The following is a 24920-nucleotide window of genomic DNA, read 5'->3' on the forward strand; positions in this document are numbered from 1 at the left end:
AACAAAATCCAGACAGTGGAAACTCTACAGGAGAAATTACCAGTTTCTTTGTCAAATAAATTGGAAAGACAAAAAAAGGGGGTGGACAATAAGGGAATCCCATACATTAAGAGAAATTTAAAAGAAAATCAACATACGGACCTTACTTGGACAAACTAAAAAAATTATGAAACGATTGGGCAAATTTGACCCTCCTCAGAGGATATTTCATATTAAGAAATTATTAACTTTTTGAGGTGAGATAATGGTAATATGGTTATGTTTTTAAAACAGTTCTTAGATATATATTGGAATAATTCAGATAGAGGTTTTTTTAAACAGGAAAACAAGCCACAGTTCAACATAAAATAAATTCCAATGTGACATTGGATTTTGAGCAACTGATAGAATCTAAGAAAAGAAAATTTGATCCTAATATTTGGAGGTTTTTCTTTTGGGGTTGAAGATTTAGTAGCATAAAATTACATCTCTTCTCTGGGTCCAGTCTTATTTCTTGGTCCTCTCAAGAAATAATGTTGTGTTTCAATTTATAAAACTCTTTAGACAATTATGAAAACTTTCAGTTATGGATTAGAATATAAATCTTGACCTTTTTAAAGAAATGATATGGTAGACGAGTCTGGAAGAGCAAAGGATGGGATGAGGTGAAGGAAGTGACCATGTGCTAAGTTTCTCATCTCAAATAGTTGGCAATCAGAGACTTCCAAACTGATGGATCAAGAAATATAGGTTTTAAAGCATATTGAAAGTTGTAAAGTTAGCTGCTAGAAAATTATAAATAATAGCGTTCATTTCATTCCCTTTATTGTTTAAAAAATTTAAATATGCCTTTCAAATACACTTTAAATATCTAAATTTTTAATTTTAAACTTGCAACTAAATCATTAAATACTTGAGAGTAGATATTTAATCTCGTACTTTTCTATTCCTCCTCCTCAGTCGCCTACCACAACGCTGGTGTGGAATGTGCTTACTTCTGAATGTGCAGTATCATTTCGTGCTTAATATTGAATTCCTTAATGGTATCTTGTTTCCAAAGAATCTTGGCTCTAGAAAGCATTTTTGGAGTAGTCAGGCAATCACTTTAGATAAGGAAACTGAGGTCCCCAAAGGAGGAACCTTCACCTGGGAAAGCCTAGTTTAGGTGAGCTTTCCACTGCATGTCCTGCCTTCTAAATGCAATCTTTGAAAATTTTGCTTCGGAGGGAAATCAACAAACCGCACCTTTTCTGGAAAGCGGGAAGAGGCCTGACGGGGGAGCTCCAGACCCGCGCGCTCCAGACCCGCGCATGCGCAAAACCACTTCCGCGTGCTGCGCGTGCGAGGGAACCTTCTGTGGTCGGCTCCCTGCTGCCGAATGGCCGCTTCCCCCCGGTGGGTTTTCCGCAGCGCGCCAGAGAGGCGGGGCCTGCGGGACGAGATGGAGTTGCTGCAGGTCCTGAAGCGCGGGCTGGAGCAGGTCAGCGGACACGGCGGCCTCCGCGGCTATCTACGGGTTTTCTTTAGGTAAGCGGCCAGAGCCATGCTCTTGGCCTCTGGGGCTGGACTTGCGCTGGCTGGTTTCTTGGAAAGTGGCCTGGGCTTGGGTCACCTTGGAGAATCCGCAGCCCTTCTCAAGGACAGCTTTGCCCGCTTCCCCCGGGCCGAAGTCTCTGTCTAGGGGTCTCCCGGAGACAGGACCAAAGCCGGCTCTAGAGACAGAGCCGTGACGTGGAGGCGAGAGCATATGGGCTGCACCCCTGCTCTGCTTCCTGGAGAGCAGTGAGCATTGCCAAACAGTCACTGCGTGACCTTGGGAAAGTTTTTTTTTTCTCCTTCGCTGGCCTTCACTTGCCTTCCATGTACTGTAAGGAGTTGAGCGAGGTGAGCACAGTGAAATACTTGAGCTTCCAGATTTCCTGAAGTTTTTTGCTAACTCCATTGCCTCATGGCCTAGGGATAGTAGATAAAAGTAGTCTTGTAATTTGACGATATTGCATCTATCTATTTAGTGTACTTTAGGCACATCAGTTAGGTCAGTTTCTCTTTTCTTGTGCTGTAATGGTACTAGGACAACAAGAGCAGGGATTCTAGCGCTCTTACCTGAAAGCTGATTCTCTGACAATGAGTGGCCGTGAATGTGGGGATGAACGCTAGAAGTATACAACCAGTGACCATACCCAGCACCTCCTCGTTTTTCTAGCTGGCACAGCTGCTTATGTTTGTGAAAGTTGGTATTCTCACTTTATGTGTGTGTTATGAACAGTCTTCCTAAAATGTCTGTTTTCTTTTGGACATTCCCAGGGCAAACGATGTGAGGGTTGGCACATTAGTGGGGGAAGACAAATATGGAAACAAATACTACGAAGACAACAAGCAGTTTTTTGGTGAGTTCAGTATTTTTTGGTATAAATAATGGGAATGAGATTGGGATTTGATTTGACTTTGTTTTCTGTAATGTACAAGGAACTTTTACAAAGTACTTGTAAGAGGATGAAGAACTCGATAGAAAAAAGAAAAAGATAATTCACAGGAAAAGAAAACTAAATGACCAACAAAGGCATGAAAACGTGCTCATCTTCACTTTTTTTTAAAAAGAATACATTATTTAAAAAAATTTTTAATTTTTATTGAAATATAGTTGATTTACAATGTTGTGTTAGTTTCAGGTGTACAGCAAAGTGATTCACTTTTTTAATTCCTTTTTTTAATATTCTCTTCCATTATAGGTTATTACAACATATTTAGTATAGATATCTATGCTATACAGTAGGTCCTTTTTGGTTATCTGTTTTATATATAGTAGTGTGTATATTGTAATTACAGACTCCTGATTTATCCCTCTCATCCTCACTTGTAATTACAGAAATGCAGCTCAAAAAACAGCGTTATCTTTTTTCACCTATCAAATTTTGAAGTATTTGCCAATCTGATAAATTCCAACTGGGGAAATGCCATAAGAATATATGGATTAACATAGTCCTTTTGGAGGACAGTTGGTAAATTTTGTTAAAATTTACATTGCACATATCTTTTGTCCCAACACTTCTAGGAATTCATCTCAAATATTCTTGCAAAACAAAGACACCCATTGCAGCATTGTTTTAGTAGTAAATTCTAAAAGCCACATTAGTTGTGCATCAATTGGATACTGATGAATTGTACATTTTTTAGAATACTTCGTTGTATAGAAATATATCAAAGATATGTGTAACATGAAAAACTCTAGTTGCAGAACAATGTTTGATATCCTCACAGGGAGAAAATATATGCTTTTTTAAAAAAATAAATTTATTTATTTATTTTTGGCTGCTTTGGGTCTTCGTTGCTGCACATGGGCTTTCTCTAGTCGTGGGGAGTGGGGGTTACTCTTCATTGCGGTGCACAGGCTTCTCATTGCGGTGGCTTCTCTTGTGGAGCGTGGACTCTAGGCACGCGGGCTTCAGTAATTGTGGCACGTGGACTCAGTAGTTGTGACTCGTGGGCTCTAGAGTGCAGGCTCAGTAGTTGTGGTGCACAGGCTTAGTGGCTCCGTGGCACGTGGGATCTTCCCGGACCAGGGCTGGAAGCCGTGTCCCCTGCATTGGCAGGTGGATTCTTAACTGCTGTGCCACCAGGGAAGTCCCCCACACCATTCTTTTTAATAGCAACACTCTATTCCACTGTATGGAAGAACCATTATTTTATCAAACAGTTTACTATTGGTAGACATTTACATTGCCTTCAACTTTTTATTATTAGAGACAGTGCTGCAGTGAACTTGCTTGTAACTATGTCTGCATTCAATTGTTTAAATATTCTAAAAATAAATTCCTATAAGTGGTATTGCTGAGTCTGAGTATGCACATTTAAAATTTATATATATATATATAATGAGATTGTTGAAGCCCAGCTCTGTCATTATGGCCTAACTCTATGAAACCTTTCCCAAGGTTTCCTCCATCTGCCTTCATATTCCCCTGCCTCATAAGATTATAGTTTACTTTTAGTTTCTTATTCTCAAGATTGGTTTCTCTCATAAAAGAAACAAATCCTGGCTGAAATCTTTTCAATCTCTTTAATAGATAAGTTCATGTTTAAATAGTATTAGTCGGTATTTTTTGATTATATGTTTACCTAGGAAAACTCTGTAAATGCAGATTACGTTTTGCTTATTGGCTTAAAATTCATTACAGGGATGAATTCTGTATTCCCTCTGTGGGGATGAAGGCAATGAAGAAGAGATGGAAGGAATTAATGTGTATTATGTACTTACGTGCCCAGTACTGAACTAGTTGTGTGTGTGTGATATTTAATTTTCATAGCAACCTTAAGATGTAGGTATAATCATCCACTTTTTTAAAAAAAATTATTTATTTTATTTATTTATTTTTGGCTGCATTGGGTCTTTGTTGCTGTGTACAGGCTTTCTCTAGTTGCGGCGAATGGGGGCTACTCTTCGTTGCGGTGCACAGGCTTCTCATTGTGGTGGCTTCTGTTGCGGAGCACAGGCTCTAGGCGCGTGGGCTTCAGTAGTTGTAGCACGTGGGCTCAGTAGTTGTGGCATGCAGGCTGTAGAGCGCAGGCTCAGTAGTTGTGACGCACGAGCCTCGGTGCTCTGCAACATGTGGGATCTTCCCTGACCGGGGCTTGAACCCATTGTCCCACACATTGGCAGGCAGATTCTCAACCACTGCACCACCAGGGAAGCCCTAATCATACACTTTTAATAGGTAAAGAGACTGAGTTTCATAAAACTTGCCTAATATACACTGATAATAAGTGACAGTCTTGTATAGTGCAGGGAACTCTACTCAGTACTCTGTAATGGCCTATATGGGAAAAGAACCTAAAAAAGAGTGGATATATGTATAAGTGATTCACTTTGTTGTACACCTGAAACTAACACAACATTAAATCAACTACACCACAATAAAAATTAAAAAAAAGAAAAAAATGACAGTCTTCATTAAAATCCAGGTCTTTGCCTAACAGTTTTGTAAATTGTGGTTATGCTCAACTATTTCACAGAAATTTTTTAAAGAATGCAGCATACTGTTTTGATAACATGAGATGTTCTGCTTATCTAACCATCATATATAGTGTTTGCTTATTATGTAATAATCACCCATTTCCGAAAGGATCTCGTGGTTTGTTTAAAAATATTTATATGGAAACATATAATTCAAGTGTGATTGCTGTGAATACATTTCTCCTGCCCCAGTCTTAGGAGGAGCACTTTTTCTCCTGAATACCCAGAACAGCTGGAAACATATTCCCTCCCCTTCCCTCTCTGATACCCCCTTGGAGGGGGAGCTGGGGGAGAAGTGAGGGTTCTCCACCATGAAAGGGCTGAGCCCTACCCACAGAGTGAGTCTCAGTCCCCATGCAGGGATTTTGCTGAGGCGGCCACTAGGTTGTTGATAAAAGCTTGCCATACACTTCCTGGAGTTTCCCTTCAGTAATACACCCAGGGCTCTAGTTGTCTAACATTTCTCTTATGTAAGAGCATATAAAAGTCTTTTCTTAATAAAAAAGGTTGTCTTCTTTGATGTTACGCAATTATAATTTTTTAAAAAGGTTGTTTTTATTTCCTCACATCTCTCTAAACTACATTTTGATCTTTCCATCCAGGCCGTCACCGATGGGTTATATATACTACTGAAATGAATGGCAAAAACACATTCTGGGATGTGGATGGAAGCATGGTGCCCCCTGAATGGTGAGCTATATCAACATTTTATTTTATTTCACTTGGCAATATTTGTTTCATTACACAAATATTTGTTGTATATCTATTATTAAGTTATTCTTAAGTTAATTCTTAAGTTAACTTATTCTTAAGTTAATGTTGTTCTGAAAACATCTGTCCCAATTGCGATGGCTGCATGACTAGTTACCCTAAAACTTAGTACCTTAAAACAACAATAAGTATTTATTTCATAGTTTTTGTGGGTCAGGAATTCAGACAAGCCACATCAGGGATGGCTTATCTCTGCTCCAGGATGTCTGAGGCTTCAAGTGGAAGACTCAAAGGCTGGATAGTAGAATCATCTTGTTACTGAATTATGTCCTGTGGACCCTGATTTAGATGGACACAGCACAAGCTTTACTCAGTGGCCAAAGAATGGAGAAGTGGGAACTATGTTCACAGATCAACTTCTTGCCCAGGTGGCAAGAGGGATTTAATTTTATAGAGTAAAGACAAAGGGAGGAGGAGTGAGGCTAGTGATAGGGAGGCAGATGCATTAGTCTACCGGGAAGGGCAGGGCTCCCCAGAACCTCAGGGTGTGGGGTGCCACTCCCTTTTGATCCTTTTTTGGTCTTTAATGTCTGGTCATGGCTGCCAGTAGGTGTGTCATATAATATGCTAATGTAGAAAAAATCAGTGTATAATCAGACTCTGGGTCTGTTGGAGGTCAGATGCATTGGCTGGTGCCATCTGGTTCCATCTGGGTTTTTGTTTGTAGCTTCCTTTCTTATCTCTGGACCCTTTAACTGAAGGATTCATATTCTCTCCTGCTAGAGGCAGGGGTGAGGTGGAGGGGGGTGGCAGGTTTTGATCAAGGACACTCCTGCCAGAGGTGGGAGTTGGAGGGTTTGAGCAAAGACCTGGAGCAGCTCTGGCAACGGTCTGAAGGTGTGTTCACTTGGTGTCTGGCAGTTAGTGCTGGCAGTTTAGCTGGGGGCGTGGCTGGGGTGTTGGATTGGAACACCCTCCGGTAGCCTGAGCCTGCTCAGGCAAATGCTCTGAGACCAGGCAGAAGCCATGTGGCCTTATCTGACTCAGTCTTGGAAATCATCCAGTACTGAGTCCGCATTCCCTTGGTCAAGGCAATTAGAAAACTCTGCCCATGTTCAGCCAGAGAGGTTACAGACTATCTCTTGATGGAGGGGTGTCACCAATCATATTATATGTTGGGATATATAATAGTGTGTCTGTCTTTGAGGGAAAACAGTGTGCTGTAGTATCACCTGGCCATAGTGAAGAGAAAGGCTCAAAGAACTCTGGCTCTGATCTTATTTGGCAGTTTGACTTAAAGCATTCCTTAACCTCTCTGGAGCTTGGATTTCTCATCTGTAAATTGAGAGCCCCCAAATTCCTTAGGTCTGTAAAAACTGTGATTTTTAATATGCCTATTTTGAAATGAAATTTTAAATGCTCTTACTTGAATTACCAAATTTTTAATAAACTATTTCAAAGCAAGTATTTATATCTGTTTCACAGGTTGTTGATTGATACACATTTAAACTCTAGAGAGCCTTTCTAGTTGGTCTAGAAAATCTCACACAAAAAAACTAAAAATAAGTATCAGGTTAGCTGTGATATTTTATTTTAGTTGAACTTGATCATCAGAAATAGTTTTGTGTTCTATTGAGTAGAAACTAGGATAATCTCAGAGTATTCACTTTCATTCTGAAGGCTCAAGTAGAAATCCAGGCATGTAACATAAGTGAGGGAAGTACAGATGTGAGACAGTTGGGGCTATTGGGGACTGTATTGAACTGAAAAGCACATATTCCATCAAAGAGGGCAGCGGCCCTGTTCACTTCTCTCTAGTTCCATCAGGTAAGAATTCAGCCAAGGGTTCCTAGATATGATTTTTCAAGAGAAAGTGGAAATCTGTATTTCTTTGTGAGACTTGTTGTTTTTAAATGTTTATTTTAAAGAATTTGTCAGTTTAAATACAGCACTGTCCAATAGCACTTACCGTGATGATGGAAATGTTCTATATCTGTGCTGTCCAATAGGGTAGCCACCAACCCCACGTGGCCCAGAGCACTTTGAAATGTGGGTAATGCAACTAAGGAAGTGAATTTATTTTATTTAAATTGAATAGGCTGGGCTTCCCTGGTGGCGCAGTGGTTAAGAATCCACCTGCCAATGCAGGAGACATGGGTTCAAGCCCTGGTCCAGGCAGATACCACATGCTGCGGAGCAGCTAAGCCCGTGCGCCACAACTACTGAGCCTGCGATCTAGAGCCCCCGAGCCACAACTACTTAGCCTGCGTGCCGCAACTACTGAAGCCCGCGTGCCTAGAACCTGTGCTCTGCAGTAAGAGAAGCCACCGCAATGAGAAGCACGCGCACTGCAACAAAGAGTAGCCCCCGCTCACTGCAACTAGAGGAAGACTGCGTGCAGCAACGAAGACCCAGCACAGCCAAAAATAAATAATGATTAATTAATTAAATCTATAAAAAGTTAAATTAAAAGGATAAATTGAATAGGCTACTTGATTGGACAGAATAATTTTTTAAAATAGTATGTGAGCTAAGCAAAATATGTTTGTAAGATTTCGCCTACCTCTGGTCCACTACTTGGACTAATTAGAAGCATTTACTCATACTCATGTTGGTGATGTAGTTTTTTTTTTTAAGGGCGTATTTTTTTTTTTTTTAAAGATGTTGGGAGTAGGAGTTGATTAATTAATTTATGTATTTTTGCTGTGTTGCGTCTTCATTTCTGTGCGAGGGCTTTCTCTAGTTGTGGCAAGCAGGGGCCACTCTTCATCACAGTGCGCAGGCATCTCACTATTGCGGCCTCTCTTGTTGCAGAGCACAGGCTCCAGACGCGCAGGCTCAGTAGTTGTGGCTCACGGGCCTAGTTGCTTCGCGGCATGTAGGATCCTCCCAGACCAGGGCTCGAACCCGTGTCCCCTGCATTAGCAGGCAGATTCTCAACCACTGCGCCACCAGGGAAGCTCGGTGATGTAGTTTGAAGACCACAGTATTGGATTGTGTCTTTAATAAAACTCATTGGCTCTTAACATGAGAAAGCAGCACTGATGTTACATTTGAGGCTGGATTTTTGTGCTCTTTTTAATGGGAAATAATAACCTATGGTCTGTTAAAATCTGAGGAGCTGTGATTTTAGCTTTGGAGCTGTCTGCTTTCTCGAAGGGGCATTCTGTATATACGTTGGCACTGTTTGAGACCAAGATCTCAAAGTGGAGTGTTGGCTTTAGGAGGCGAGGTATCCTGCTAGTTTTCATTTGTTTGGTTGTTTTGGGGGAGGAGTTGGTCCTAAGAGCGTGTGGAAGGCCTGTGGGCTGCCATGTTCAGACTGATGGCCATCTCCTTCAAAGCACCCATCTAGATTGGGGGCTGGGGGAGGGAAAATTATGTGGGCTGAAACACATTTTAAATTATTAAATAGTTAAAAATCTGAAATGATAAAAGTACTATGCAGCCAAGCAAGTCCTTTTATATATAAGATCTGAGATCACATAAAAAAAGAAGCTGAAAGCTGTAGAAGATAACATCACCTGCTGGGGTGATGCCTGAGGGCAGTTGAGGATACAAAGCTGAGTTTCTTTGTGGAGTGGAGCCTCCTAAGGTCTGAGTACCTTTGATGACCCTTGCTTGTAAGGGAAGCTTAAAGGCTTGTGATGAGTCTTTGTAGGGAGAAGTGGTTCAGATAAGCTCAGCTGTTTGTGTTTGCTGAGTGAGTGCAATACATTGTAGAATTCTAACCTTACCTTTGATTTGATCCATGAATACATTTGAAGTTGGGTTGATTTATCTTTTATTAGAGAGCCAGGTATTATCTTACATATAGCGTAATGAATTACAAATACAATTTGTCATCTTTATTCATTTACATAATTATTGTATACCTACCAGGTGCCAAGAACTATTTTGGGCACTGGGGATACAACAGTGAGTAAAACAAAGTCCTTGCTCTCATGAAGGGAAGCAGAAAAACAAATGTGTTATATATTTTAGGCAACAGTAAATGCAAGGAATTCATAAAGGGATAAAGAGCAGTGGCCCTCTCTTGTAGGGGACGTGGCTGTTTTACATAGGCGTTAGGGAAGGTTTCATTGAGGGACTGACATTTGAAGAGGGGAGGAGTCGGGGGTGAGGGATGAAGAGCTCCAGGCAGCAGAAACCACCGGTGCAAAAGTCCTGTGTGTTTGAGATGTATTGCTTGTATTCATAGAACAGCAATATGGCCAGTTTGGCTGGAATGGAATGAGTGAGGGGAAGATGTCAGGAAATAAGGTAGGAGAAATAGCTAGGGCTTTCAATAGCTACATCTACATGTAGATCTTGTAAACCATGGCTAGATCCGTTGGCTTTTTTTCTAAAGTTCTCTGGAAGTCACTGGAAGGTTAGGTAGGATGTGACCTGTTTTACAATTTTTTTTAAATTGGGGAAAATCTCAAACTTTTTGAAAAGTTACAAGTATTTGAATCATTTCAGAGTTGCGAAAATGATGTCATATCATGGCTGAATACTTTAGAGTGTAATTCCTACAGCCAAGGACATTCTTCTACATAACCACAATATAACCATCGAAGTTAGGAAATTAACAGTGATACACCACTGCTGTCTAACCATCAGACCCTCTTCAAGTTTCATCAGTTGTCCCAGCAGTGTCTTTCTAGCAAGGGAATCTGGTCATGCATTTTATGTGGACCTCATTTCTCTCTAGCTTCTTTCACCGTGGTTTGGTTCCTCAGCTTTTCCTTGATTTTTATGATCGTAACACTTTGGAAAATTACAGGCCAGTGGTGTTGTAGAATGTCCCTCGGTATAGATTTGCAGTGTTTCCTCATGACTAGATGGAGGCTACGCATCTTTGGCAGGAATGTCACAGAAGCAGTGTCAGCTTCTTCTTGTTGCGTTCTATTAAATGGCATCTAGTTTTGATTTGTCTCATTACTGAAAATTTCTATCACTTGATTAGGGTGTGTGCGCCAGATTTCTCCATTCTAAAGTTACTCATTTTCCCTTTACAGTTAATTGGCATTTTGTGGGGAGATACTTTGAGGTTATGCAACTATCCAGTTACTCGTCAAACTTTATTTATATCAATATGAACTGTCATTTTAATCAATGTGTTGTAATCCATTACTATAATTCGTTATTTTATTGCTCAGATTGAACTCAGTTTGACCAGTGGGAACCCTTTCAGTCTGCATTTGGGGTCCTTTTGAAATATCCCCCTTATTCTTGGAGCACTTTCTTGCTTTCTGACAAAAGGTGTTCCAGGTTCATCTTATATTTTCCCTGCCTCACCCATGAAAACAGCCATTTCTCTGAGGAGCCCTGTGTTTGTTTTATTTTCTTACTTGCTATTTTTCAGTAGAGAATAGTATTTAGAAACTAATATCTGAGTGCAAGGTATGTTCATTGGTGTTGGGGCATCTCAGTGGACAAGCTCAGATGGCTGTAATGATTGTGTGTGTGTGTGTGTGTGTACATTTCTATTTCTATATCTCTCTTTTTCACCTTATATATTGAAAACCATAAGTTGACAGCAATGCCACTGAATCCAGTCCAACACTGCAGGTTATGTTCTAGTTTTCTCCTTTTCTGTATATGTATCTGTTTCTCTTCTATTTAATGGAGTTACTTATTTGATGAATTCCACTGTAGGTAACAAAGTTCCTATTGCTGCCTTCCCACCTCCCCACCACTGGCCTCCCTTCTTACCTCACTTTGCCTCCAGCACCCCACATCAGCTTGCCACACCCCTCCCCCCATGTGGCTGCCCTCCTCTCCCCATTCAGGCTCTGTCACCTTACTGGGCTGTTGCCACACACCTCATGGCACCCCCCATGCCAAGCAAAGACAGATGCCTACCTTGATTGGCCCCACCTAATGGCTCTTGGACTCTGATTTAAATGTTTAAAGCATCTCTGTGATTGCTGTGAATAGAGGAAGGGAGCCTTGTGGAAGTAGGCTGATTACTTGGGGAACTATTTATGTAGTTGTCTGGGCCAGCTCCATCCAGAGATGATGGAAGTTGGATAAGGTGTCAGTAATGTAGGTTGTGAGATTTGGAATTGTATCAGTTGTCCACTACTGTGTAATAGATTTTTTAAATTTAGTTTAAAACAATAAACATTATCTCACCATTTCTGTGGGTAAGGAATTTGAGTACAGCTTAGCTGGATGCTTCTGGCTTAGAATCTCACAAGGCTACAAAGAAGATATCATCTGGGGCTGCAGTCATCTCGAGGTTTGCATTTGGAAGGATCCACTGTCAAACTCATTCACATGTCTGCAGACAGACCTCAGGAAACTTGCTTCCGAGAACACTCACGTGGGCCTCTCCACAAGGCCACCTCATGACATGACAGCTGGCTTTCCCAGAGTTACAATCTGAGAGTAAATGACAGAGAGCACCCTGGATGGAAGCCACAGTCTTTTTAAACCTAATCTCAGAAGCGACATCCCACGCTGCTGCTGTATTCTGTTTTTTAGAAATGAGTCAGTAAGTCTAGCCCATACTCGAGAGGGGATTACACAAGGGTGTGAACACCAGGAGGATGTCGTCATTGGAGGCTGTCTTAGAGGCTGCCTACCGCAGAGACATATTTTGAAGTAAGATGGACTCAACAGGATTTGCTGATGGTTTGGATTTTGAGAGAAGAGGGTAACTTCAGTGTTTTTGGCCTGAACTATTTGTGGCACATTTACTGAGAAGAGGAAGAGCAGGCAGGATGGGGGAAGCAGAATGGAAGGGGTAATCAAGAGTTCTCTCCGAGATGCCTGTTAGACAGCCAAGTGAACGTGGTGGGTAGACAGTTGAAAACACTAGTCCAGAGGTCAGAATAGAGGTTGGTGCTAGAGATGGGACTTGAAATGAGATTTCACCTAGTGTAGTGTGCAGTGTTCGTAAATCATCTGTAAAAGGTTTGAGAGAATCTGATCTTCTCAGTTAAATGTTACCCTGGAAACCAGATGAGATTGTATCAATCATTGCTGGATAAAACTGATTCCTGACTGATAAACTGCATCTAGATTGAGAGGATTTATGAATGCCTGATGAGTTAGCTATGTTTGGGCTTCCCTGTCTTGCTGCTCTTAGAACTAGCTTGGCCCTTGTGGCAATGGCAATCCTGAAGCCACGCCCATAGAGTTGTTGTTAGTAGAGATGTTAGCTTTTGTGGACATGAAGCTTTTAAGTCAGGGCAGCTCCTGCACCTGCCTGATGTGGCTCTCATCTCCCTTGAGCCTGTGCTCTGTCATCTAGGGAGTCAAAGAAAATAGCTCCTGGATGGCTAGGTGGGCTGTCACCTGCATGAACTACTGCAAAGTCTCCCAGTGAGAGGAACACCTGATGCTTCCCAGCTGGCAAGCTGTGGTTCCTGTCCTCTGTCCTTCTGAGTTTTCTGGTGCCCAGTGTGGCCTATGATGGTCTTTGAGTCTGTTCAGTAGCTACATAGTCTCACCTGGGGAAGGCTCTCTTCAGAGCCATCAGTGTTTTTGGTAGAACAAGGGAATATCTTTAATGAACTTCTGGGGCTCACATAACGTTCCCTGATCTTGTGGGAACATTAGAAATCTTGTGGGTTTGTCTGTTTTGTCTCAAGGCTTTCATTTTCTTTGAATGTGTCAGCAGTCGGTAAAGCTGTTAGGTCTACCAATAGATAAACAAAAAGTATTCATGGTGGTGCAAATGTCTGGGATGGGCAGGGGAGCTACACAAACCTTGAAAATAAAAAATTAAAAAAAATTATTGCCTAGAACCTAGGACAGCACCCAGCTTACATATAGTTCATTCCATTAAATGAATATTTATTGAGCACCCCACTATGTGTCAGGCATTGATGGGTTTATATATTCATAGTAGTGAACAAAATATATGATCCTCTCTTGGAGTTTATAGTCACTTTAATGAATACTAACTGGTAGACTAATACTATACTATAACTTAGTGTCTGTTATTTTTCTTTGTTATAGTCCCTTCAATTTCTTCATTTATGGGGTCAGCAATGAGATTTTAATTTCTTCTTATTTAACTTGATTGAATAGAATACTCAAAGTATTTCAGTAGATTACAAGTACTATTTTATACCACTTTTTTTTTTTTTTTTTTTTTTTTTTTGCTGTGCGCGGGCCTCTCACTGTTGTGGCCTCTCCCGTTGCGGAGCACAGGCTCCGGACGCGTAGGCTCAGTGGCCATGGCCCACGGGCACAGCCGCTCCGCGGCATGCGGGATCCTCCCGGACCGGGGCACAAAGCCGTGTCCCCTGCGTCGGCAGGCGGACTCTCAACCACTGCGCCACCAGGGAAGCCCGAAACAAAGTTTTTTGTGTGTGTGGTTTGGAGTATTGGAACTCTGAAATCCTTTGAACCAAGTTAAAAAAAACCATGGCTCGCCTGGATTTTTCTTTACCGTGTATGTACTTTTTTCCCACTTGGTGGCACCTTCTGTTCATTTTAAGTAATATGTCTTTCCTTCCTCCGTGTAGTGCACTAGTCTCACCTCATATATTAATTTTTCTTATTAAAATTAATGTTTAAATTACTCAAGTAATGCATAAGTACTTTTTTTAAAAAATTACAGCATATGTTAAGAAGTTTTTGCTTTTTTTTTTTACAGAACTTAATTTTGCCCTTGAAGATTTTTCCAGTGCCATGGTGACATTGATATCGGTTTTTCTCTTGTAGGGTTAATTTAGGATACTTAACATCGTTGTGGTCAGCTTTTTTTTAGTTGACAATATGTTCTAGAAGCCTTGTAGAGGAATAAGGTGGCAGATGAGGAGGATTACTTGGAGGTGACAGAGAAGAATCAAGGATGATTCTTAGATTTGGGGCTTGAGAGGTTGGGTAGATGGTGGTACCATTCATTCAGATGGGAAGACTGGGAGAAGGGTAGGTTGTGAGGGTGGAGGATAGGAATCAGAAGCTTCTTTTTTGGGTGTACTAAGTTTGAGATACCTGTCGGAAATCCAAATGAATGGTTGTGTTAAGTAAACAGCAGGATAGATAAATCTGGAGCTTAGGACAGGTCAAGCCAGCAAAGAAGAATAGTAGCTACTAGCAAAGTAAGAAGGAAGGCAAGAGAGGTTAGCATTTCAACAAACATGGGAAGTCTAACTATTGATGTTTGCTGAGAGGTTAAGTAAGATAAGGACAGAGAAGTGTCCACATGGATTTGGCAATATGAACTTCATCGAATCTGAATGGAATCTGTTCTTGAAAAAAATGTGGAGAGATCAGAAAAGTTTCAAAGAATCTGTCAGGGGGCAGGGATAATCCATATACACCCCTAAGAGGCAACCACTGTCAACATTCGGCATATTTCCTTTAGTCCTTTTAAATAAATTTTTGTGTAGTTGTTGTGTTCATAATCAGTCAGTTTTATTTTCTGCTTTTTCTGTAGATAATGTAAGCGATCTTCCGTGCTATTAAAACAGTCCTTATAACCATCATTAAAATATGTTTTCTGATTATAAAAATGTACAGTTGTTATAGAAAACTTGGAAAATCCAGAGAAATACAAGGTACAAACAAAAATAAACTCTAATTCCTTGGCCAAGAAATAAGCACTGTTAACATTTGTTCACTGATTCAACAAATACCTGAGTGTCTGCTTTTGAGTAGAGAAGGAATGTTTTTAAAGGTTCACAGTGTAGAGAACAGGTTATAGTTTATTGGTCACACCTTCTTTAGAAGAAGGTTTGTGATTAGAAATAACTATATATAGATATATGTGTGTATACATATGTATTTCTTTATTATACACAATATTTTGTTTCTCTTCCCCTTCCCCTCACTTAATATATCACAGATGTTTTCCCCATTTCACTTCATATTCTACTTGTCAGTTTGAGTGTTTTAGTATCTTAGGGGCTTTGTATATAGACAGGATTAATGGCAGTTTGGGTTTAAAATGAATATTCTATTTACTATAGCTGCAAATTTTAAAACACAGTTGTTCTTAAGCTTTGAGATTCTGTTTATAAATAGGATAACAAGATTAGTAAATTGAGTATTTTTGCAGAAAGATAAAGAGCAATCATAGTCTCTTGTTCTTTGGTGAATGTTTGATAAACTTTAATGGAAAGGATTAAATTCTCCTAAAGAGTTATCTCCATTTGCAAGTTTAGTTAATTACATCCCTTTAAGCATTTTAGGGCACATTTATAAATGTAATATATTTGATTTTTTAAATATCTTCAAATGCCCAGTGTAGGTAGATTAATGAACCTATCAAGCAAAATGTCCCTAAGCCCTTAAATGACTCTTGTTTATGCTAGCCAAAAATTTAAGGGTCCTCCTCAACTCTTTCTCTAATAACCAGCCTATCAGCATGTTCTTTCTGCTTTACTTTCTGAATATATCCCATGCCTGATATACCTGTGGCTGTTACCCCAGTCCAAACCACAGTAATCTCTTGCCTGGACTTCTACAACTGCCCAACTGGTTTGCTTACATTCTTACAATACACCAGTATTCCCAACATACTAAGTGATTAGGGTGATTATTTTAAAATGTAACTCGCATCACATCAAACCTCTGCTCAGAACTCTCCACTGGCTTTCCATCATGGTGAGAGTTAAAATTCCGACTCCTTACATGGTCTGCAAGGAGTTGGAATGTGATCCTGGCCCTTCCAGTTCTGCGTACACTGCCCTGTTCACTGCCCTGCTAACTTTTTTTTTTTTTTTTTTTTGCCCTGCTAACTTTTGACTTATTAGCCACATCGGTCTGCTGGCTTTTCCTCGAGCGGTGAGCACACTCCCACCTCAGTCACTTTGCACTAGCTATTTCCCCAGGTGTGGCATGGCTCATGCTCAGACTGCCTGGCTAAAAGAGCCCTGTCCTTCTCTCACACTGTGTCCCCTTCCCCTGCTCTCGTTTTTTCCTTGGTAGCACTTATCTCTGCCTGGCATTTTATTGCGTAGTATTTAATTTATTGTTTCTCCAACTACCATACTTCTTGATGGTAAGAACTTTGTTCACTGTTGTGTTGCTAACGCCTAAACCAGTGTTTAGCACATGGTAGTTGCTCAGTAAATATTTGTTGAATAAAAGGGGACATACTGTTTTACTTGAAACAACTGTTATTTTGCTTTTGGGATACAGTAATTTTATTTGCTTCTGGTAGCTGATCCAAAAATGGTATGTCTTGTCACTTCTTTTATAGCTTTTGTATGAATTTGAAGCTCATATTTACCTTTAAATTCCACTCGAACTTCAACCCGGCCTTTTTAATACCTTGTCCCACTGAATTGTATCTTATAGTCTTTTAAAATATTATTTTCCTAAATAAATGGCCATCTCTCAATGCCAGAGAATATTGTCTTCTTCCCCTTGATGTATCTGCTTAATCTATCCTTTTTCAGGTAGTAGGTGTTGTGTAAAATACTCTGATTTGAATTAAAATGAGTGTTATTCAGTACAATGTGTTGCAAGCTTCTTTTCAAAATAGATCCTTCCTAATATTTATTTTCTGCTCTGGAAAATTAGAATATAAGAGGCTATGTTCTAAGAAACTATAAACTGCATGTTTAAGTAGATATTCCTGTGTTACAGAATGTTACTTTATAACCTTTCTCTTTTAAAATGTGCTAATTATAAGCAGAAGACAAGATTGTTTTGATTTTTAAAATTCAGCTTTTGTTTAACACATTTCACTTACTATTCAGTGCTTCTGATTCTAACATTTTACAAAGATGAGTTGTTGGAAAATTTTATACCTGGAGTGTGGAAATAAACTATGTATTACTTTTGGTGAACAAGGAACTACTCTTGATTCCAATTTCCAGAATAAATCTGTATTGTGTTCACAGGTTAGCAATTTATTTTTGGCCATCCAGTGGGTTGGCCAAAAAGTTTGTTTGGGTTTTTCCATAAGATGTTATATATGTAATATATGCTAGAGATAGTCATATAGAAAAATTTGAGGTTTCTAGATTTAAAAAAAACAGTTTGAACCTTTTCTATGTAACTGTAGTGAATGACGTTTGTGCGGTGGAATTGACGTAGGAAAAATTTCCATTAAGGTAGACTGAGAGAAACAGTTTACCTGCTACTAAAACATTTAGTACTTTAAAGAGAGTGATTTTTTTTTTTTAAGTGATGGCTTAAAGTGGGATGAAATGAGGTTAGAAGTAGAAGAACCTACTTAGAGTCTCAAATAAATGACAGATGAATTGAGCAGGATTTTAAAACCATCTCTAGTTGTTTTGAATTAGAAGGACTTTTCTTTCTAATAGCTTTGTTTTATCTTACAAAGTAGTACATATTTATTACAGAAAATTCAGAAAATAACAAAGCAAATAAAAGTAACCTATTATCCTACCACACCAAGATAAACTACTGTTAATATTTTGATACATATTCTTTCCATCTCCTCTTTTCCTATGCATATGTATCCCTTGTTTTTGTTTTTCATGTAAGTGGGTTACTTTTTGAAGAAGTAGCCCAGTTTTGAATCCTAGCATCACTATCATGGGCAAGTTATTTAGACTCTCGGTGCTCTAGTTTCCTCATTTATTAAATTGGGATAATAACATCTGTCTCATAGAGTTAAGAATTAAATGAGTTAGTATTTGTAAAGTGTTTAGAACAGTGCCCATGACTTATAAATGCTATTTAGTATCATTAAGTAAATTAACTAAATAACCTGCTTTTTAAGCTTAACATATGGTGAGCATTTTCTCAAGTCATAAAATATTCTCTGTAACATAATATTTAATGAGGCTTTAATATTCTGTCATGTGGATGTGCCCTGAGTTATTTAAGTATTCCCTATATTATTCTTGGTTTTGTTCTTTCCATGTTTTCTCTGTTATATATAAAGCTTTGGTCAGCATCCTTGTATGTAAGCCTGTTCCCACACATCCTTATTTCCTTATGGCAGATTCCTACAAGTAAAATTGCTGCATCCAGAAGTGTACGTGTTGTATAAGTGTTTGGTACCTACTGCCAAATTACCTTCAATTTACATTCTCAGGGTAAATACATTCAGCTGTATATGAGTTGGATTTCTCTGTAACTTCACAAATACTGGGTATTATTATTATTTGTTAAAATCTTTGCCAGTTTAGCAAGTAAAAAGTTATATCTTGTTTTCATTTGTATTTCCTTGATTAAACTTCCTTTTTGTTGTTTGCCATTTTTACTTTTTCTTTTTATGACTTATCTTTTAACACCTTTTATCTATTTTTCTATTGGATGTTTGACTTTTTCTTTCTGATTTGTAATGATAGATGAACTACTTTTCTGTATGTTACAAATATTTCCCTGTTTCTTTTATTTTTTAATCTTGTTTTCAGAGTTTTAGTACATAAACACTTCAATTTTTATGTAGTAAAATTACCATTTTTTTCTTTATGGCTTTGGCCTTTGATATTAAGCTTAGAAAATGGTCCTTCATATTCTATAAATATCAATATATCTTATGAATATAAATATTCACACATTTGTATCAGTGCACTATTAATCTGTCTGCAATCTATCCTGATATATGGCTGGGGAAACCTAATAATTTTTTTCAACAAAATTAATTATCCTAGCATAATTTGTTGAGAAATGTTTACTTTCCCCAATGATTTGAAATGCCAAACTTACCTTATATATCCTTTAGTCTGGGGGATTTTTTTCTGTTTTATTATTGTACTTTTGTACCAAAATCTTGGTACAAAATTTTTGTGCCAATTTTTATACCATTCTAATGTTTGTGACTTTAATGTCTGGTAATACTGGCCTTCCTGATTGTTGTGAGTTTTCAGAATGTTCTTAAGATAGACGTGCAGCTGATCCTTAGAATTATAATTGTCAAACCCTATTGAGATTTTGATTCAGATTGCATTTAATTAAAAAGAATAATTACTGAGCTAACAAAGTTTGAGTTGGCTATCTTGTAATGAACTGTCTTTGGTTTTTATTGCATTAAGTGTATCAGTCTTATCCTGTGGTTAGATGGATCTCAGGATTTTGACAGATATTTAAGTGCTATCATAATCCCAACCAGTTTTCATCTATTAATTGTAATTAAGGTCCTGATCAAAATATTCTCTTCAGCCATTGGGAAACTGTGTTCAAGCCTCAGTGTGTAACATACATGCTGTGGGACCTTGGGAAAGTCATTTCAATTCTGTTTCCACAATTTTAAAATATGAAATACTTAGTATTAAATAAGTGACTGAGTGATATGCATGAGAATGTTTCGTAAACTAAAGTGGGATGGAGTAATAATAGTTTTAGTATAATGAATATTTTTACATCAAAAAACAATCTGGAGCGGGTTTTTTTTTTTAGTCTATTACATTTTTTGAAAAATTGAAAAATCTTTAGTATTTCTTGGCTCAGTAATGTTAAGTGAAACCATCTGAAACATGAACATAGGAGCCAGCCTTGATTCCCAAAATTAATAATGTATACTATCCAAGGAAAAAATTCAAAACTGCCTATATTTTTGTTGTTGTTGGTTGTTATTTGTTAATATTTTATTTCTGGAAATTTTCTGAAAGGGAAAATTAAACTTTTATCTTTGTTATTAATATCCATCTTAAAGACTGTTTTCATTTGCAGTGATTTTTTATTTTTTATTCTTAAAATTTTATTTATTTATTTTTGGCTGTGTTAGGTCTTTGTTGCTGCGCGCAGGCTTCCTCTAGTTGTGGTGAGTGGGGGGCTACTCTTCATCATAGTGCGTGAGCTTCTCATCGTCGTGGCTTCTCTTGTTGCAGAGCATGGGCTCTAGGTGCGTGGACTTCAGTAGTTGTGGCACGCAGGCTCAGTAGTTGTGGCTCGTGGGCTCTAGAGCGCAGCCTCAGTAGTTGTGGCGTATGGGCTTAGTTGCTCCACGGCATGTGGGATCTTCCTGGACCAGGGATCCAACCCATGTCCCCTGCATTGGCAGGCGGATTCTTAACCACTGCACCACCAGGGAAGTCCCTACAGTGATTTTTTTAAAATATATTTTATATAGTATATATTTTTATTTCTTAAATTTCCTATTAGGCTGTTTAATTCTTTCTTCACAAATAAATCGCTCCATTTTGTACTTTGAATGGCTAACAACCTCAAACTTAAGTGAAGTAGTATATTTTCAAAGAAGGGGAAAGTATTCTTTTCCTCTTCCTTTCCACAGTTTTTCCTCGTATATAACTGAGAATTAGATCAGCCACTTATGGGATTTATTTCCATTTGAGTTGTGTTGTAATTGTGATTTAATATTTTTGTTATTAAAGATATTTTGAGGGCTTCCCTGGTGGCGCAGTGGTTGAGAATCTGCCTGCTGATGCAGGGGACACAGGTTGGAGCCCTGGTCTGGGAGGATCCCACATGCCATGGAGCAACTAGGCCTGTGAGCCACAATTACTGAGCCTGCGCGTCTGGAGCTTGTGCTCTGCAACAAGAGAGGCCTCTACAGCGAGAGGCCCGCGCACCGCAATGAAGAGTGGCCCCCGCTTGCCACAACTAGAGAAAGCCCTCGCACAGAAACGAAGACCCAACACAGCAAAAATAAATTAATTAATTAATAAACTCCTACCCCCAACATCTTCTTTAAAAAAAAAATTCAAGCCTTCTCTCTTAAAAAAAAAAAAAAAAAAAGATATTATTTTGAGGACTTCCCTGGTGGTGCAGTGGTTAAGAATCCGCCTGCCAATGCAAGAGACATGGGTTGGATCCCTGGTCCAGGAAGATCCCACATGCCGTGGAGCAACTAAGCCCATACGCCACAACTACTGAGGCTGCGCTCTAGAGCCCACGAGCCACAACTACTGAGCCTGCGTGCCACAACTACTGAAGCCCATGTGCCTAGAGCCTGTGCTCCTCAACAAGAGAAGCCACTGCAATGAGAAGCCCTCATACTGCAACAAATACCCAACACAGCCAAAAATAAATAAACTAATTTAAAAAAAAAAGATTTTGACACACTTGAATGTATTTGAGTACTGAGTTTTTTCCAAAGTGTAATCTATTTTCATTATATTTATCTCTTTAGTATTTATAACTTTTTGCCTTTCCGCCAGTCTCCTTATTTGTAGTCACGCTGACTTTATCAAGTTTAAGTAATTTTATATTTTGTCCTGTAAGATAATAACAGTGATATAAAATTGAAGTGGGTCTGATGCCAGCTCAACACAGTTTTCTAGACAATACTCTTAGTCCATTAGCATCTTTAATTAATTGGAAGGAAAATGACCCAGATGAAAACCTGTTTTACAAAAACTCTGGTGTGGAAATCTAAAAGGTATTATTTCTTTAGGCTTTATTTAATAATATAACAGAAGGGTTATATTAGCCTAGCATACTATAAACATTTTCTTATTTTATAGTTTCTTATTCTAACATAATGAGAATAAATTGCTGTTTAGTCATTCCCTAACTCTGGCCAGTAGCCTTACTGGATGAATATTTTCAGATTTTATGTGTTGGTGGTAAAAAATTTCTTTTAGTTTTCTTTCTTTCTTTCTTTCTTTCTTTTTTTCTTTCTTTCTTTCTTTTCTTTCTTTCTTTCTTGCCATGCCATGCAGCTTGCAGGATCTTAGTTCCCCAACCAGGTATTGAACCAGGCAATGAAAGCACTGAGTCCTAACCACTGGACCACCAGAGAATTTCCCCTCTTTTAGTTTCCTTGAATGTTTTCTATTTCTCCATGAGCTCTCAGTTAAGTAACTAAATAGGCTTATGAAAGCTTTGGACTGTGGTTCCTTAAATATTTTAACTTTCAGGAATCTCGATGGCAATTATTTGAATACAAATCTTCTTTAGTTACTTAAGCTGACTCAAATGGCAAAAGTTAAATATTTCTTCTATGCCTGAACTTACACAAAGCCCCTTGATAAATAAGAGCCTTGGTTTTGACAGCTAATCCCGCCTTCGAGTAGCTCGTGGAGCCTGTCTCGCCACCACTGCCTCGCTAGGTTTCAGAGCTCATGTTAGTAGTTGTTTATTGGTCCAGGTTACTTTTCACTAATCCAGTTTCCTTTGGAGGATGTAAGAGAGAAACCAGCCCAGTGTGTACAGACTTCTTCATTCTTTATTGTGTTAGCTGATCATGATATAATTATCTTTAGACACAAATATAGCAACAGTAATAATGTTTTATCTCTACTCTCATAGGTCTTAGCCAATTACCTAGCTATATCTATCAATTACTGTTAGCAAATATTCTTTTTTTTTTTTGCAGTACGCGGGCTTCTCACTGTTGTGGCCTCTCCCGCTGCGGAGCACAGGCTCCGGACGTGCAGGCTCAGCGGCCATGGCTCATGGGCCCAGCCTCTCCGCGGCATGTGGGATCCTCCCGGACCGGGGCACAAACCCATGTGCCCTGCATTGGCAGGTGGACTCTCAACCACTATGCCACCAGGGAAGCCCTGTTAGCAAATATTCTTAAACTTACATAGTATCATAAATTTTTCTCATTAGCTTTAGTCTTAGTTATTTTACTGAAACTTGCCCCTTCCTCTGTAGCTGGGCAATCCTCCACCCCCCCTTTTTTTTTTCTTGGAACTGCAATTCTGTGCCTGTCACCTCATTCCCTTTTCCCATAGGGTCATCTTTGTCTTGTGAGCTCTGAGTCTTGTTATGAATTCTCTCTCCCCTTCCTTTCCCTTATAAATTCAGCTTGGCTTTCTGCTCAGTTCTACTCTTTGTCCCTTGGACTTTGATTCTTTCTTTTCTCTGTTATTAGAGAGACAGTTCTCTATACTCCAAGGAAACGCCTTGCTTTCTTCTTTAGGCCAGATTTCTGGCACCTCCAAGCAAACATCTTTTGACAAACACTTGAAGCTGAAACACTCATGAACTTTGGGCTGTGATTTAATAATTTTATTATAACAAACTGTATGTCCTCCAGTGTTCGGACTTAAGCTTGGATTTAAGATGCATGCAGAGACCCTCTTCTTCAGCAGGAGCCTCATAGGTTTCAAACTAGAGCTTCATGAACCAGAGCATCCTGAAACTCCGGAATCAGCCTCTAGCATCTAACAGTAATACTGTACGTCATCAGTTCTAAAATACATTTGTTTTTATTGTTTTTGTTTTTGTTTTTTGCTGTACGTGGGCCTCTCACTGTTGTGGCCTCTCCCGTTGCGGAGCACAGGCTCTGGACATGCAGGCTCAGCGGCCATGGCTCACAGGCCCAGCCGCTCCGCGGCATGTGGGATCTTCCCAGATCGGGGCATGAACCCGCGTCCCCTGCATCGGCAGGTGGACTCTCAACCACTGCGCCACCAGGGAAGACCTAAAATACATTTTTATGCGTAAAATTAGGATACATGTTATAATCAATAGTGTCATAGTTTAGTTAGCAGGATTTTTTCTTTCTTAGAGATACATAAAATAATGGTGTATCTTAAAATGGATGGTGTCCTAGATTTGATGAAATACAATAATTATAACAGCAATAGCTAACATTTGTTGAGTACCTACTATGCACAAGAATTTTTCTAGGTGCTTTATGTGTATTGTCTCATTTAATCCTTACACCATTCTTAGTAAGAATGTTCAGATGAAAAAACCCAGGCGTAGAAAATTTCAGCTAGTTAGTGATGGAGCTGAGATTTGAGCTCAAGCAACACAGTAGCTCGAGAACTGCTCTCTTAACCCTCCTCCCACTACACTATGCTGCCTGTTCATAATTGTCTTTTTTTCCCTCTTTAAGGCATCGTTGGCTTCACTCTATGACTGATGATCCTCCAACAACAAAACCACCTACTGCTCGTAAATTCATCTGGACAAACCATAAATTCAACGTGAGTGGCACTCCACAACAATACGTACCTTATTCCACCACTAGAAAGAAGATTCAGGAGTGGGTCCCACCTTCAACACCTTACAAGTAAAGACAAGGAAAAACAATTTACATGTAAAATATGGGGCTTTTCCTGTAATTGTACTTCTGCTGCTTGCTGTTAACTTGATTAAAGTTATTTGATTAAGCAATGTCTGTTGTGCTTTTTTGCCCTTAACTTTGTCATTTGTCAACTGCAAAATAGAAGCTCACAAACGTGGGAAATTGAAGTAGACTTCTGTTGGGGCGGCTACGTCATTTACATTTCCCTCTTGCCTGCGTGGTGGCGTCTGTGCTTCAGCCCTGCTGTGCTGCCACAGCTGATTGATAGGGGAAGACCTAACGCTGAGCTGAGCCAAACAGATTTTCCCGTGGGAATTTGAAACTTGAGAGACAGAGGGGCTGAGACATCAGAGTTGGATGACTTTTATGGTAGCACCGCAAGGAGAAGTTTATCAGAGG

The 24920-nt window shown here is 39.3% G+C and overlaps 1 protein-coding gene across 2 annotated transcripts; it reads left to right on the forward strand.

Annotated features, from left to right (window-relative positions):
• Window positions 1–969: 969 nt before the first annotated feature.
• NDUFA12 (NADH:ubiquinone oxidoreductase subunit A12) lies at window positions 970–24606 on the forward strand. 2 transcript variants are annotated; one of them, XM_079938166.1, is made up of 5 exons: window positions 970–1506; window positions 2284–2366; window positions 5593–5680; window positions 10398–10481; window positions 24330–24606. In XM_079938166.1, exons 1-5 carry the CDS (start codon window positions 1358–1360, stop codon window positions 24508–24510), a joined length of 585 nt encoding a protein of 194 aa, XP_079794292.1. In that variant the 5' UTR covers window positions 970–1357; the 3' UTR covers window positions 24511–24606. The 2 variants fall into 2 exon arrangements, with proteins under 2 accessions (XP_079794292.1, XP_079794291.1); XM_079938165.1 differs by lacking the exon at window positions 10398–10481 and having other exon boundaries at window positions 1192–1506.
• Window positions 24607–24920: the final 314 nt, after the last annotated feature.

The sequence above is a fragment of the Stenella coeruleoalba genome (genome assembly GCF_951394435.1).
Source record: "Stenella coeruleoalba genome assembly, chromosome: 11".
NCBI classification, from domain to species: Eukaryota; Metazoa; Chordata; class Mammalia; order Artiodactyla; family Delphinidae; genus Stenella; species Stenella coeruleoalba.

Bases quoted from the DNA above. Each gene is read 5' to 3' on its own strand.
- NDUFA12 (XM_079938166.1), top strand. From the start codon at position 1,358: ATGGCCGCTTCCCCCCGGTGGGTTTTCCGCAGCGCGCCAGAGAGGCGG. The intron at 1,507-2,283 runs GTAAGCGGCCAG...GGACATTCCCAG, and splicing joins TATCTACGGGTTTTCTTTAG to GGCAAACGATGTGAGGGTTG. The intron at 2,367-5,592 runs GTGAGTTCAGTA...CTTTCCATCCAG, and splicing joins AGACAACAAGCAGTTTTTTG to GCCGTCACCGATGGGTTATA.